The following is a 15,636-nucleotide window of genomic DNA, read 5'->3' as shown; positions in this document are numbered from 1 at the left end:
ATAACAACTCCATGTAAAGTGAATTTTATTATAACCATTTTATGGGTGGGCTATTATATATAACCATATATAATAATATGGTTATTATTACAACCATAATAATGATTATTTTTACAACCATTTTATGAGGTGAGCCTTGGATAAGGCTCAAACAGATTAAATGGCTTGTCCAAGGTCACACAGCTATATCTAAGGCAGAAATTGAACTTGAATATTCATGACTTCAAGCCTGACACTTGACCACTACCACTTAGCTGCCTCCAAGACAAAAAATACATATATGATATTTAGCATAATTTTCAAGTTGATAAATTTAAATCTTTACAAAGTAGCTAAATATAAGGTAGCATGGGAGGAAGGCCTCTAATGTTTGGGGGGGATTAGGAAAAGATTCTTGCTGAAAATGGGATTAAGAGCTGCATCTTATGCTGAGTGAAGTGAGCAGAACCAAGAGAACATTGTGCACAGTAACAGCAAAATTATGTGATGATCAACTTATGATGGATTTGACTCTTCTGATCCAGAACAATTCCAGTAGATTTGGAATAGAGGGAGACTGAATGTGAGTCAAAGCATGCTATTTTCACCTTTTTATTGTTGCTTGCTTTTTTTTTTTCCTAGTTTTTTCTTTTCTGAGTTTTCTTTTGCAACATGACTAATATGGAAATATATTTAAAATGAATATATACATAGAACTTCTATCAGATTGCTTGTTGCCTTGAAAGAGGGAGAGAAAATTTGTAATAAAAACTTAAAATGAATGTTGAAAACTATCCTTACATGAAACTTTAAAAAATCCAATTACATACTCATACACAAACACAAACACACTCAGCTGCGTCTTAGAGGAAGACCCCTATGGGACTGAGCAGAGGGAAGGAAGGAATACATTCCAGACGAAGAAACAAGAAACAAATCAGAATGTCAGGTGGGGGGTGGAAGTACACTTTAGAAGAAAGAACACAGTGTTGATACAGGCCTACACAATATCATAACACTACTGTAGAAGCTTCTATAGGTCAACACCTTCCCCTTCCTCCCTTCCCCCTCCCCCCCCACCCACCACCACCCCGGACATTTAAAGTCCTTCACAATCTAGCCCCAGCCTTTCTTCCTCAATTTATTTCACATTGCTCCCCTCAATCCTTCCAGTCCAACCAGATTAGTCAAGTTGTGGCTCTATGACCCAGGATATTCTATCTTTTGCCTTCAAATAAGCTATCTCTGCACCCCCTCATCTCTGTTCAGGTGCCACCACTCTGAGGAGCCCTTTCCTGATACCTTCAGCTATTATTGCTCTTCTCTTTCCCATCTTTACTATGTTTTATGTATATTTTCATTCATTCCTTTATTCTCCCATACAACATGAGTAGAATGTACATTCTTTCGGTAGCAGGAACTTATATAGTTGCACATAACAAGTACATAATAAACATTTTCCAATGTTAGAGTTGGAAGATATCTTAGAATAACAGACTGTTAGAAGGAAACTTATTTGGCATATATCCAGATTGCCCAGGATGGAGAGGGTTCTGTGTGGTCCCCAAGCCAGGGACCTGCTTCTTTGAAGTTCTATATTCCTGCATTCACCTACCATTACTGTCTGTTACTTTTAAATCTAAGGCCAGTGGAGCACTCTCCACGGATGTCCATGCTGTGTCTACCTACAGCACTAGGCTAGGGGGTGAGGGAAGAGAAGGAGATGTTTAGTAAACAGTCACCTTATCCTTTCTCTTTTGGTCCTGTGTCCCCAAGAAATGTGTTTGGGGTTTTGGTCTGTTTTATTTGTTCCTTCAGTTCTAGGTGGAGTCCCTGAACTTTGGAGCTTGATCTTAGACCAAAATTACAGGCCAGATGGTGATTACAACTGAGCAGAGAAACTGCTCTGAGAAGGTAGGTACTGGGATTTGAGCTGAGGGGGACTTTGAATTTGAATGTTGGTGGAGTTGCTGCCATCTAGGACCGTAGCTAAACTGAGAAGTGATTCTCCCTCCCCTTCCCAGAAATCAAGGATTATAGTTGTTGGGGAACTTGGGAAGTTCCCCCCAGTTGTTGGGGAAAATGTTTGGTTTTGGTATACCTTTGAAGTAAACATTCCTTTGGCTTTCAAACTAATCGGGTTTTTAAGTGATTAAATGAAACTGGGATATTTGAACTAACTAAAACTGAGGGAACACAATCAGTGGAGGCTAAACCTTGAAAGAGGATAGAGGCTTCTCAGCCCTCTTAAAGAAAGAACTTTTGAGGAGAGGTGAATTGTAACATAGGTGCTGGGAGTTAGGCTAGTCACTGTTACTATTGTGGCAGTTAGGTGACACGGTGGATTGAATGGTGAACATGGGGTAGTAGGTAGAGACTGGAAGAAACCTGCTTCAAATTTCTACCACCTGAGACCCTGAGCAAGTGACGATCTCTGCCAGTTTCAGTTTCCTTCTCTGAAAAATGGAGGAACCTAGGATTGCTGTAAAGATCAAATGACATGTGATCTGTCTTGTAAAGACAAAAGTGTCTTGTAAACCTTAAAGTGCTACATCAACGCTGTTATTAATGTTGAAAACAGCGGTCTCAGGGCATGGCAACAAAATGTGAAATATAAAAATTGTACATGGGGAAGTAGTGGAGGAGTTACCAACTAACACGAAGTGCCTCCTATATGCCTGGCACTTTGCTGGGCACTAGAGACACAGACAAAATCAAACAATGCCTAACTTCAAGGTGCTCACAAAGAACTATATATAAACAAGATAGGCAAGGGATAAGAGGAAAACTGGGAAGATTAAGGACCGGGAAAGGTTTCTTACAGGGACCTCAGCTGGGATGCTAAGTCTGGAGAAGGGGATGGATGAGGGTGTACCAGGGAGAGGGCAGCCCATGCTCAGTGATGGCAGAACACGCGGATAGAAGCGGAAGGAGACTCGAGGGGCGCGAAGGGGCCGGCTTAGGAAGGGCTCCGGGAGCCGAAAAGGACTTTATATTTGATTCTGGAGGTAACGGGAAGCCACTGGAGTTTACTGAATAGGGAAGTGATGAGGTCATGCTGAGAAAATGTTGGCAGCCGATTTTCTTACCGTGAAGAAACTGTCAGCTGGGGGGAAAAGATGGGGCGGTCAGAGAAAACTTGGAAGGCTTTTTGCTCTTCTTGTGAAGGGCAACTCGTGGGAGATCACGGGTGGGAGTGCGCTACGTGAGCAGGCAAGAACGGGATGCTAGCAACGCCTTCGGAGGGAACGTTGACATCCCGGGACTACAGGACTGGGCTGATCACGACCTTGCCCTCACGGAGCTCCTGACCTAGAACTGAGGGGAGGCACGTTGAAGGTGCCGGGCTATCCTGTCTCAGCCTGCCGAGAAACCGAGCCTGCCCCCAGGCCCCCTCCACTGCCGGCTCCAGCTCCGAAGCCCGCGCGACCCCGGGGGCTCCAGGCTCTCTAGCGGAGGGAAGAGGAGGGCAGGCGCAGCACGACGCCAGGCGTAGTTTCCGCCGGAAGTGCTTTCCCCGCCTTCCCAATATGGCGGCTGCAGAAGCCGGGTTCGCACTTCCGGCAGGAGGAGCCACGTCTAGAGCTGCCTGGCTGCAGGTGAGCCGGGGCCGGGGCCCAGGCAACCGCCATGGGCCCGAGAGAATGGGGAGGAAAGGCAGGTGAGGGCGGCGTCCTGGCCGGGCCGCTGCCGCGGGGAGCCCGAGGGCGTGGCGGTGCCGGGCGGCGAGCCGAGAGTCCGGTGACCCTGCAGGCATAGCCCGGGGCTAGAAGGAAGCACCTCCTGCTTCCCGGTGCCCCGCTTGGCGCGGGGCCGCTGCCTCCGGGGAGAGCTCCGGGGCCAGGAGGACACCCCGTACCCTCCTTATCCAGGGGTAACAGCCCTCGGGGCCCCTCAGGTTTGCGCTGCACCAGCGAGGCTCCGCCCAGCTTTTCCCGTCCCCCTCCCCCCGGGCCGGGGGAGGCCCCAGAGGCTGCCCCCTCCCCGCACCTCAGATTCCTCTCCGCCAGATCGGCGGGCGGCGGGCCAGAATGTGACTTCTTTCAGTTCTCCAGCGTCCCAGGAGTGTCAGGCTGTCACTTCCACGTCGGAAACGTTTTTTCCCTGTCTTCGAATCGCCAGCGCTTGGCTCAAGGCCTGGCATATAGTAGGCGCTTAATAAATGCTTTTTGGCTTGCCTTCTTGAAAGGTCCTCTGGGATCATCGAGTCCGGCCCATGAATGTTATGAACGGCAAATCTTTGGTCTTAGAAAGGGGAAATGACCCAGAATCAACTAAGTTTCAACTCTTTCCAAATCAATGTTCTTTGCGTTTCCAAGTATTTATTTAGTGTTGGTTCAGCGAATATTTATTTAGTGTTTATTGTGTGCTAGATTTTGATAAAGATGGTGGAAAAACTGGAATTCTTGGCCCAAGGCCGCTGCCCAAGTACTTGGGGAGAAAAAAATCTTGCAGGGAAAGATGAAGAATTGTTAAAAGACTAGTCGTTGGGACTAGTAATTTCCTTTCTCTGGGTATGTAATGTAAAAGGAGAAGGGACTAGTCTCTCACCTCTTTACTTTTTTTTAAAGAAAAGTTTTATTGTTGCCTTTTTTATTTTTTTATTTTTTACACCGTAGTCATTAACGTCTTAAGGGTCTTACTCCCAGTCCTCTCCTTACGGGCCCCAGAAATCCTCTCTTCCTTGTAACAAGTAAAAACATTTAAGCAAAGAGAAGTCCAGATTCAATGATTGCTCTCCATATGGAGTCAGAGGTCCTGAGATTGTTGGTTTTATTATGTTCTTTGACCTTGAGGAAGTTATTTAGCCTCTGCTCACCTGTTTTCTCAACAGTAGAACTAGGGATGGCCTAGAAAAGAGGTTCTTAACTGAAGGTCCTTGAACAGATATCATTTTTTGAAAAAAATATATCTCTTTTCACTAACTTTTCACTGACATTTAGTTTGTCCTCACCTTGGATGTGTGTGTGTGAATATGTGTGTGTGTGTGTGTGTGTGTATATATTATATATATATATATATATATATATATATTTTTTTTTTTTTTTTTCACTAACCTCTCACTGAAATTTAGTATACCCTTACCTACCTTACAAGCTGCTTGTCAGGATTAAATGAATTAATATTTCTAGAATGCTTAGCGTAGTACCTGTCTCATAGTAGGTGTTGTATAAATGGACAGATGAATGGCAAAGTGGACAGAGTGCCAGACCTGGAATTAAGACTCATCTGGCCTCAAAAGACACTTACTAGCTGTGTGATCCTGGGCAAGTTACTCAGTCCTGTTTGCCTCTGTTTCCTCATATGTAAAATGAGCTGGAGAAGGAAAGGGATTAGTCTCTTAATGAAATTGTTTCTAGCTTTGACGTCTTAGCATTCTGTTCTGCATCCCATTTCCTTCACATTTGACTACTTGTTGAGGATTGGGAATCAGGAGATTTGGATTCTAATTCTAGCTCACTAGGGAACTTTGGACAATTGGTTTTTTTTCTTGTTCTCTTTCTTCAAATGAGTAAAATGATGTTATTGTACAATCTATCTATCTGCTATTATTTGATGGTGCTGTGACTTCAAAGAATTTTAAATGAATATTTTAAAAAGTCACACACAATAGAGGAATTCATATGCTTGAAGAGCCAGGGAAGGTTTGGTGGAGGTGGGATTTGAGTAGAACCCAAATGTAGGAAACATTTGTTCCAAATGTTTCCTACATTCCCATCTTGTGGGTCATTGATCAGCACTCAACAGTTGTACCAGATGAGAGTTAAGGGGACAACCAATACTTGATCTTAATGACTATTGCCTCTTATCAAATGATACAGAGAAAAGGCACTAGATTTGGAGTCAGATGATTTAGTTTCAAGTACTAGCTCTCTTTACCACCCACATGACCTTAATCAAATTATTGAACTTTCCGAGTCATAGGTTTTTTTCCATCTGTAAAATGAGGAAGTTGGACTAAATGTGCTCTAATATTCCTCCTGGCTTTATGTCTAGGCTTTTATGATCCACAAACAAAAATGAGTTGTCATAACAGAATACCATGCTTTGGGGGTAGTTGGTTTAAATTTCTTTTTAAATGTTGAAATCATAAAATAGAGATATAAAAATAGGAGCTGGGAGCTGTGGTTGGGTTTTGAGCCATTTAAAGATACACTATTCCCTATGTCAGATTTTTTTGGAGGGACATAGAAGCAAGTGGGTCACACAGCTAGTAAGTGTCTGAAACCAGATTTGAACTTGGGTCCTCCCAACTCTGGGGCCAGTACTCTATCTACCATGCCAACTAGCTACCTCTCTTCACTGCCATATCCCTTTCCCCTCCATCCCCCCAAATCAGATTGTCAGGGAGCTTGTGCTGGTGTTTGGCATAAGCTCTTCCCCTAGTCTTTTAGCTCCTTCAAGGGTGAAGCTTGCTTTTGAAACACCTAAGTTAAGAGACATCTGCACATATTTGCTGGAGGTGTATAGTTATGCTGATGCATGAACCCAAACTCTTTTCTTATTTTTTTGTAGCAAGAAATTCAGGATTCTGTGAGCTCTGCATCAAGATAGCCATGGTGAGGTAGATGCTATTCACCAGCCCTCAGGTGAGAGTCCTCAGCGGAGCCCAGGGCTTCTGTGATCATATGGCCATATAAGTCTTCAACTGGGAGAGAACCACCGCCGATGAGAGATGTTTCCACTGAAGTTCTTGGTCCAGCACAGCCAACTCTTACTTTGTGTATTGGCTTCAAGCGAGAGGGCTAGAGTCCGGCCAGGGCAGTAGCTGCTCAGTCCCACCTCTGCTGCTCACCAGTGGACAAAAAGGTGTTTGGGAAATTGTTGTTGCTGCCAATGGGGAGGTGGACCTTCGGCTTGACCTTCATATGGAAGGTGATGCTGACTCTTGGGCTGGTGCTCCTCTACTACTGCTTCTCCATCGGAATCACCTTCTACAACAAATGGCTAATGAAGGTAATTCTGGGGCCTCAGTGATGTTCAACACAAGAACTTGCCCTTGGGGTCTGAGGGGGTGGTGGAGGAATGTGAATCCAGGTTGGAGGGCATGGGGACAAGTGGGTACTGATTAGAGGGAAGTGATTGGAGAAGATATCAACGTATCTGAAAGGTGGGAAAATGGAAAAAACTGCTTTTTTGGAACCTAAATGCCTGACAGTTCTGTTTTAAATTCTTCCTAGAGTTTCCACTTCCCCCTCTTCATGACCCTACTTCACCTGGTAGTGATATTCCTTTTCTCGGCTTTGTCCCGAGCATTGATACAGTGCTGCCATCAGCGCCCCCGAGTGGTGCTGAGCTGGGCCGACTACCTCCAGAGAGTAGCTCCCACAGGTATGTCCAGCAGCAGCGTGGGCCCCAGAGTGTCAGAAGACCTGGAGATGGCCACTGCCCTGGCTCTGACCTTCCCTTTAGATTTGGAATTGGTGTTTGTGTAATCTCTCTCTCTCTCTCTCCATCTCCTTCTCTCGCTTTCTCATTCTCTCTTTCTAACTTTGTTTTTCTTGAGAGTTGGGTTTTTTTTAAGCGTGGGAGATCTATGTTTGCTTTCACAACATGATTTTTATGAATATGTTTTATGTAATTTCACATGTGGTTTCTTAATGGGGCCTGAGGGTGGGGTTACGGGAGAGAATCTAGAACTCAAAAGCTTTAAAAATGAATGTAAAAATTAATTGATTAATTAGTAGATCTGGAGTTGGAATCTCAGAGCAGTGTGACCATGGGCAAATTTTCATTTCTGAGCCTTGGCCGGCTTGTTTGAGCACGGTGGCACCTGTGGTGCCTACCCCACCGAGTTCCGTGAGGCCCACATGTGGTCACAGGCAGCCACAGCATGGTGTAACTGAAGAGCTGGCTTCAAGTGAATACAACGCGGTTTAAGTCTCCCACCTTTGACACATATTGGCTGTGGGATCCTGGACCAAGGGTGTTACCCATGGATCCCAGTCAGCTCTCTGATAGTGTGTGCTGCAGAGCAGATAGTGCTTAGGAAGCGTTTCACATTAGAAGTTAGCCCTACAAGTCTGGCCTGTTCCTTTCCTGAGGGATGACAACTCTGCTACACTACCTTTATCCACTCTGCAGGATTTGTATTACCTTCGGGTATCTTAGGCTGTGAGTGTTATTGTGTGGGGGCCAGTGGGTAAGCTGGCAGTAAGGGAAGCACCGGCAGGCACGCCCCTTGCTCCTCATCTCAGTCACCCCTTCTGCAGCTGGTTTCAGTTCAGAAGTGAGCTTGGCCCCCCAGGAGGAGGAGGATCATCTCCAGGGGCCAATTCTTCTTTCCATAGCATTGGCAACGGCACTTGACGTGGGTCTGTCTAACTGGAGCTTCCTGTACATCACCGTCTCACTGTGAGTATCGGCCTGCTCCCCACCACCCTCCCTTCAGTCTTTGAGCTCTTTGTGTCTGTCCAGCGGGCTGCCTTCACGTCCGACTGATGGGCCGGCTGCCTCACCACTCTGGGATCAGTCCTTGCTCTCAGCTTCTCTCTGGCCCCCAGCAGCTGTCCTGGAAAACTCCAGCCTCGTCCGTAAGCCCAGCGCATACGGGGTGCTGAGCCCTGGGGCCTGCCTGTCTTGGCGGCGTGGGGAAGTCAGGGGACCCAGACAGACTGGCCATTGCCATGGTATGAGAAAGAAGAGGGAGATGAAGATAAATGACCCACTGACTGGCATGCATGGGACTGCATTATCCTTCTGTGGAACGGGCACAGTGGGGAGTGGGGGGAGACACAAGAGGGGTAGATAGTCCTTGTTTTCATTCTTTGCTTAAGAGAGCAAAATTCATGCCTCCTCCCTACCTCCTCCCTGAGCTGCAGGTAGATCCTAGAATAGGGAAAGCTCAGTGTCACATTCAGCTTTTCCCTCCTGACAGTAGTTACAGGCCTCTTAGTCACAGCTTTTTTCCCCCCCCTCCACTGAAGGTCACTTGTCAGTCTGGACAAATTTGGCTTCTTAGTACCTTTTGGGCCCAGGCTACTCTGCTGTCATGAGCAGAACTCACCTGCCCAGTCACCCTCCTGGGAAAAGCAAGTGTGGCCCCTCTTCCTCTCCTTTTTGCATAGCTTACAGCCATGGACTCTTTAGCAGTGGGTGACTCTGCAGTTTTCACTTCCAGGTACACAATGACCAAGTCCTCGGCAGTCCTCTTCATTTTGATCTTCTCCCTGATCTTCAAGCTAGAGGAGCTGGTGAGGCCCCAGCTTACCCTTCAGCTCTTTCTCTGTTTGCTTTTGCTCTCTGTCCAGTCCCTTCCAGTATGAAGAATAAAGAGAAAGTGGGCTGGGGTTCCTTGGCTGGGTGGTGGGGTATAGGTCGGTGTCAGGCCTGGATAGAATGCTAGGATTCCTCATGTCCACTCCAAACGACTTTCTTACTTTGAAGGGTGAAGGGCCAGAGGACAAGATCAAAGGCAGATAGGAGAATTTCCTGTCCCAGGAAGTGGATGCAGTAAATAGTTCCAAATGTGTTAACTTTGATGATGATGTGGAAAAAGTAGTGGATTTGGGGGTTAGAGAACTTGGGTTCAAGTCCCAGTTGCACTGTTCATTAGCTGTACAACCTTGATTTGCCTGAGCCTTGGTTTTGAAAAAATGGGTTATGTAAATTTTTTTGCCTACTTCTCTGAGTTCTTAGGAGGAAAGCATTTTGCAAATCTTGAAGTGGTATATAAAAGTTAATATGAGCTTTTTGTGACCATTGGCAATTAGCTTATTTCTTTGGGTTGTAATTTCTTCTTTTGTGAAATGGAAATGATCAAGAATAATCTTGTGAGCTATTTATCCTACTGCTGCTGCTTTCTAATCTGGGTCCTTCAAGATGATAGACAATGCCTTCCCATCCTTACAGCGGGCAGCATTGGTCCTGGTGGTCCTGCTTATTGCTGGTGGCCTCTTCATGTTTACTTATAAGTCCACACAGTTTAATGGAGAGGGATTTGCCTTGGTATTAGGGGCCTCATTCATTGGGGGAATTCGATGGACCCTTACCCAGATCCTCTTACAGAAAGCTGAACTAGGTGAGTATATTCAGAGCATCCCATGGGTGGGATAATGTGGGGAAGCTGCTCCTTGGATTAGTAAGGCTGGCCTTTCTCTCTCTTTTGCTCAGGTCTCCAAAATCCTATTGACACCATGTACCATCTGCAACCACTCATGTTTCTGGGACTCTTCCCCCTTTTTGCTGTTTTTGAAGGTATGCTGGGTTGTCACATTAGACAAAAGGGAATAGGAAAGGAGTAGTTTCTTTCCAGCTGCCAACCTCTAAGGCGGGTAAAGGGTGAAAATAAAATTTTTGCAGCCTGAAATTTACCATAGCTTCCTTCCTCTTCCTGTTAGTTGAGGACCATTGAATGCATTGTAGGGTCTTTCTTCAGCTCTGCCTTTGCCTATTTATTATAAGAGTTCCTGTCATCATAGACAAATAGGGAATCATTTGTCTAGTATCCATTTCTATTCTAAAAACAGGACTGGACAAATCAGAAGATTATGTTCAATTCTTGCTGCCACATTTCACAGTGAAATTAACACAAACGAGCTTGTCTTGGGGTGGGGAGCAGACAAGAGACTGCTTTACCTTTAAAACATCTTTGAGTGATGCCTGAGGTAATGAGGTAAAGGGCTTTATTATACCCTTAAGTAAATATCAGCAATTAACTGTTAACTGCATGAACTAACTGATTGCTAGAGATAGGCAAGAGACCTTTGAGCTTCAACTAGCAATGTCACCAACTCTCTGCAGGTAGTTTTGGTTTCTCTGAGTTTTTGTTGGTTCAAATAAGAATCATGGAATTTAGAAGAATCATAGAATTTAGGGGAAAAAAACTTAGGGACCATTTAGTCCCACCCTTTTCATTTTACAGAAGAGGAAACTGAGATCTGGAGAAGTAAAAGAATCATGGACATTTAGTCTGGAAAAGAGATGACCTAGAGTGGAGGAGGAGGAAAGCATAATCACTGTCTTCAGGTTCTATCATGTGGAAAAGCAATTAGACTTGTTTTGCTTGACCCCAGAAGACAGACCTAGGAGCAGTGGGTTACAGCAAGGTGGATTCACTTCCACTAAGGAAAAACTTGCTAGCAATTGGAGCTGCCCAGAATGTTCTGGGCTCTTCTAGAAAAAGAGTCCACAAAATTTTCCCTTTTTTCATTTCTCCCCATTCTTTCATTATGGCGCCTTGTACCATACAGAGATCTCCCCCTTCCTTTCTTGATGTTTATACCATTCACATCTCTGCAAACCCCTGTCACAATGCCCTTCTTAGTCGTCACTTAGCAAAGCTGCATGGATTTAGTTCCTTTAATCTTTTCTGCTAAATTAATCCGCCTTCCTTACTTATGCTCTTCCCCAAACTCCCTTCAATTTGCTGCCGCTTTTGCAGTAATGCTGAGCCTAGCATCAAGCCTGATGGCCTACATTGGAATTCTATTGGCTTTGGTTACCACCACTGCTTGTATTTTTTTTTTTTCCTGGTAATACTTTGCTCCAGAGAGCACAAAGCCTATTTGAGACATAAACAGAAAAAGTACTTTTTGAATGTGTCCTATATGTCATCCTCTGAATATGAGGTAAATGGAACAGAAGTCACAGTGGAAAGAACAATTGGAGGACCCTCCTTTGAAATTTAGTTTTCCTACTTAATACTTCTTTGGCTTTTCCCTCTCTGGGCCTTGGTTTCCTCATCAGTAAAATAAAAGAATTGGACTAGATGTCATCTGGGATTCCTCCCAGCTCTGAATTTTAGGATTCTCTAGGCAGGATTACTAGTCTGGGCCCAGAAGTCTCTTGACTATCTCTGGCTATCGAATAGTTACTAGATAAATTTACCTCATTGAGTTTCCCAATACGGTATATGGTGTGGGTCTTTTTAACCCTGCTGTAGAGTTGAGGACACCTAGGCCCAGAGAGGCAAAGTCATTTGGCTCAGGATCACAGAGATAGTAGGAAGGAAAGACCTAGCTTTTGTTTCTAGGTCCGGGTTTTCTGGCAAATGCAGGGTCCTTTCCACTTCACCACAGCTACCTCCAATGATGACCACACACCCTTACAATATTGATTTTGTGCTAGAAGGCAAACATAACGATCATCTCTACTTTTAAGGGGAACATTTCCTTTCAGGTATCAATGCTGAAGTAGCCCCTACAATGACCTTTATTGCTTTAGCTTCGAGGTGGCCTGCTTTAACCTCTTGGAGCTTCTGTTTAAGTCGTTTTCTCCTAGACTTCTGTTAGTGATCACTTTTCCCCAAGTGTAGGATTTGCAGTCAGAGAATCTGTATTTGAACCCTAGCTCTGCCGTGTAGAACATGAGTAGCTTTGGACAAGCAACTTAACTTTTCTAGTCCTCATTTTCCTCATCTGCAAAATGAAAGTATTGGGCTAGACAACTTTCAAGGCTCCTTCCAGCTTTAAATCTATAAATGTATAATCTGTGCAACATTATTTTTGCCTCAGATCTACTTTTCCAGGGCCTTATATAGCCCTATTTCCACAACTGATGTTGAGGAAGTATCAGTTGATGATGGCAAATCTCACTTTAGATTTCATTCAACTTGGCAAATATTTACTAAGCTACTATTGTGTCCAGGGCATCTTTCTCTAAATGCTAAGGACACAAAGACAAAAAAAAAAAAAAAAAAGTCAGTTCCTTCCATTAAGGGAATTTACATTCTGGATGTGTATGAGATGACAGAGAGCTCACCCCCTTTTCTTATTGCCCCTCTCTCCCATTCTGGGAGAGTTCTCTCAGGAACATGGACACATCGGTACCTCAGCATCAGTCTCTCTTCCTGTCCTTTTCAGGCCTGCATTTGTCTACATCGGAGAAGATCTTCCGCTTCCAGGACCCAGGGCTCCTTCTGGGGGTACTTGGGATGCTCTTCTTTGGTGGCATTCTTGCCTTTGGCTTGGGCTTTTCAGAGTTCCTATTAGTTTCCAGAACCTCTAGCCTGACCCTCTCCATTGCTGGGATTTTTAAGGTAGGTTGTAAGATTTAGAGCTGAAGAGAACCTTAATCAGCAGCTCCCTTGTTCCATAGACAAAGAAATCGAGGCCCAGGGAGGGGATTTGGCAAGCCAGAAATCACACAGGGAGTAAGGAGCAGAGCTGGGAGTCAGAGCTGCCGGGTTGTTTGCCTGTAAACAGTGCATGCTGCCATCTCCATGGGCTCCCAGTGGAAAGCAGGGTCTGTGCCCCTGGATAACAAGCCAGAACATCACATTCTGGTTTATGAAGCATTTTCCTCTTAATATTCATTTAAGATCATCAGTACAAAAATTGTTGACTCCATTTTAGTATGAGGCAACAGAAGTGTACTTTCAACATTATAGCACACTACAATAAGAACTTAAGATTTCCAATCAAGTGTCTAGTCTGGGATCTGAATCCTATCTCCTGACTCTGTCCAACCCACTATGTTTTATGCCATGGTACCTCCCCCAATATCATGAAAAGGCCAAGAAGCTGGGAGAGGCTTCCCAAGACAAGAACTTTGTGGTCCAAAGACTGGGACAGACCTTAAGTATTGTTTTCCTGGGGGTTGCATGTATCTTCCCAAGATCGTAGAATATAGGTCTGAAAAGAACTTCAGAGATCTAGTCCAATATGCCTCCCCTCTCCCGTAGTCTTTTTTCTAAATAAGGGTCTGCAAAGTGAAATCATTTGCCTAAAGTGCCCCTTTGGAGTAGCAGAGTTAGAATTTGAGTCCTTTTATCCAAGGCCACCTCATAGCCAATAAGCTTGACATGTGTACATATATGGGTTAAGGAGGCACATTGGCATTCATCATTAATCTGAGAGCTACATGTCTGTCTGCCCTGTAGAGCATCAAAGAGTTTCCAGAGCTTTAGGCTTTCAATGAAAGAACCACGTGGAACATAGGTATTCAGTGTTTAAGGCTCTTCATCTTTCCTTTCCCCTTCTGGCTCCCAGTTGCCATTTTGACTTTATGAAAGGATCTTTTTAAAAGATATCATTTTCTATATTCTGTAAAGTTCTAAATACACATAAGTAATTATTCTTTCTCTGAAGATTAGTACTTTTCTGTAACCTTTCTTTTCTTATCAGTCCTGTTTTTGTGCCATTCCAAAGACTTGAATTCCTGAGGAGAAGAATAACTTACCTCCTCTTGCCAATCATATTTTTGCTTCCTGTCTCTCTGCCTCCAGGAAGTCTGTACTTTGCTGCTGGCAGCTCATCTGCTGGGAGACCAGATCAGCCTGTTGAACTGGTTGGGCTTTGCCCTCTGTCTGTCTGGGATATCTCTCCATATCACTCTCAAAGCCCTCAACTCCAAAGGTAATATAGAGTACCACTTAGGATCTCTAGCTCTTTAATGGCATCTTCTGTGTACCCACTTGAATGGTCTTCATTCCTGTGAGGATGGAACAGATTGTTCTTGGTTTCCTGCAGTAGTCCCTGCTGGATTGTGCTTTACCAGCCCCCCAGATTCTTAGTTTAAACTTTTAATGTAATGCAGGAAATATGTGCACTTCCACCCCTTTGGGGAAAGCACTGGCATCTGCAGAACAGGTGGGCGGATATGTCTCTGTGGCTCAGCAAGTGCAAATTTGGCTTCCGTCTGTGGCTCCAAGAGGAGCCCTGGGTCCTTCTGTGTTTTGATGCACAAAAGCCAAAAGCCAGTCCGAGTTTAGTAATTGTCTCTCTCTCTATTTATCTTTAAAGGTGAAAGTGGTCCTAAGCCCCACAAAGGGCCTGTCTCCAGCTCTGACCTGGAGCTACTTCTACGCAACAGGGAACCTGGTGATGAAGAAGATGAGGATGAGGGGGAAAAGTACTTTGTGGCCCAGGGACAGTAGTGACCTGCCTGACTGGTAGTGCCAGAAGCGTCCCACCCCTTTCCTGCACTGATTCTTCCTTGTACACCTTTGGTAGCCAACCTTGTGGGCAGATGCAAGTGTCCTGCCTCATCAGATGGGCAGCAGTGGGCTCTGTGATGCCCAGACTGGGACTCAGCTGACATAATGTATCAATGTGGAAATTGTTGGGATAAAATGGCCATTATGGTAGTGTTCTTGGTATCCAGGACCAAATGAGAGCTATGGACCATCAGGGTAAAGAAGATATATTACCAAGTCTTGGGAAGGCCAAGACTTGGGAGGGGGGGTCACAGTGGAGGATGGGAATGGGCTGGTTCCCTAGAGTGGTTCCCTAAGACCTCTTAGACCAAGAATCCTTGTGACAAGAATTGTCATAATTCAGGGGTTAATCCAGATCACTAAGGGAAGCAGATGTGAATTCCAGACTATTCTCCAACTAGGGAAAGGTGGAGGGGCTGGGACCTCAGAACCTAGAGAGCTGCTTTGCTCAGAGAGCAGTTTTATTTATAGTTTGGAAATAAATGCTTTATGGTCCACTGACCATCTCTCTTTGCTTGGAGTCCAGTTTTTACCCGTCCTAGGAGGTTGGGAATAAGGGAAGTAGCCACAGACTCCCTTTTCCAAGCCTCTGCTGGAAGTCTCCATGGATCAGAGATAGCCCAGGGGCTACCAGAAGATGCCTTGTCTTATGAATGCTGCCCACACACACACACATACACCTCTGAGCCAAGTAAAATCCTATAAACAAACACGGAGGAGACCTGGACTCCAGGCTAAACGGAGGGACAGACTCGCTGGGGCTGAGCGTGCCTTGTCCC

At 45.0% G+C, this 15,636-nt stretch overlaps 1 protein-coding gene across 5 annotated transcripts; it reads left to right on the top strand.

Annotated features, from left to right (window-relative positions):
• Positions 1 to 1,785: 1,785 nt before the first annotated feature.
• Positions 1,786 to 15,363, top strand: SLC35C2 (solute carrier family 35 member C2). 5 transcript variants are annotated; one of them, XM_031954596.1, is made up of 10 exons: positions 1,786 to 1,893; positions 6,496 to 6,936; positions 7,161 to 7,311; positions 8,271 to 8,334; positions 9,101 to 9,173; positions 9,832 to 10,000; positions 10,093 to 10,176; positions 12,783 to 12,958; positions 14,147 to 14,276; positions 14,664 to 15,363. In XM_031954596.1, exons 2-10 carry the CDS (start codon positions 6,817 to 6,819, stop codon positions 14,795 to 14,797), a joined length of 1,101 nt encoding a protein of 366 aa, XP_031810456.1. In that variant the 5' UTR covers positions 1,786 to 1,893; positions 6,496 to 6,816; the 3' UTR covers positions 14,798 to 15,363. The 5 variants fall into 5 exon arrangements, with proteins under 5 accessions (XP_031810456.1, XP_031810454.1, XP_031810455.1 ...); XM_031954594.1 differs by lacking the exon at positions 1,786 to 1,893 and adding an exon at positions 3,483 to 3,578; XM_031954595.1 differs by lacking the exon at positions 1,786 to 1,893 and adding an exon at positions 3,597 to 3,640.
• Positions 15,364 to 15,636: the final 273 nt, after the last annotated feature.

This window comes from Sarcophilus harrisii, chromosome 2 (genome assembly GCF_902635505.1).
Source record: "Sarcophilus harrisii chromosome 2, mSarHar1.11, whole genome shotgun sequence".
Taxonomy (NCBI): domain Eukaryota; kingdom Metazoa; phylum Chordata; class Mammalia; order Dasyuromorphia; family Dasyuridae; genus Sarcophilus; species Sarcophilus harrisii.
This window is presented reverse-complemented; position numbering and strand designations above follow the sequence as displayed.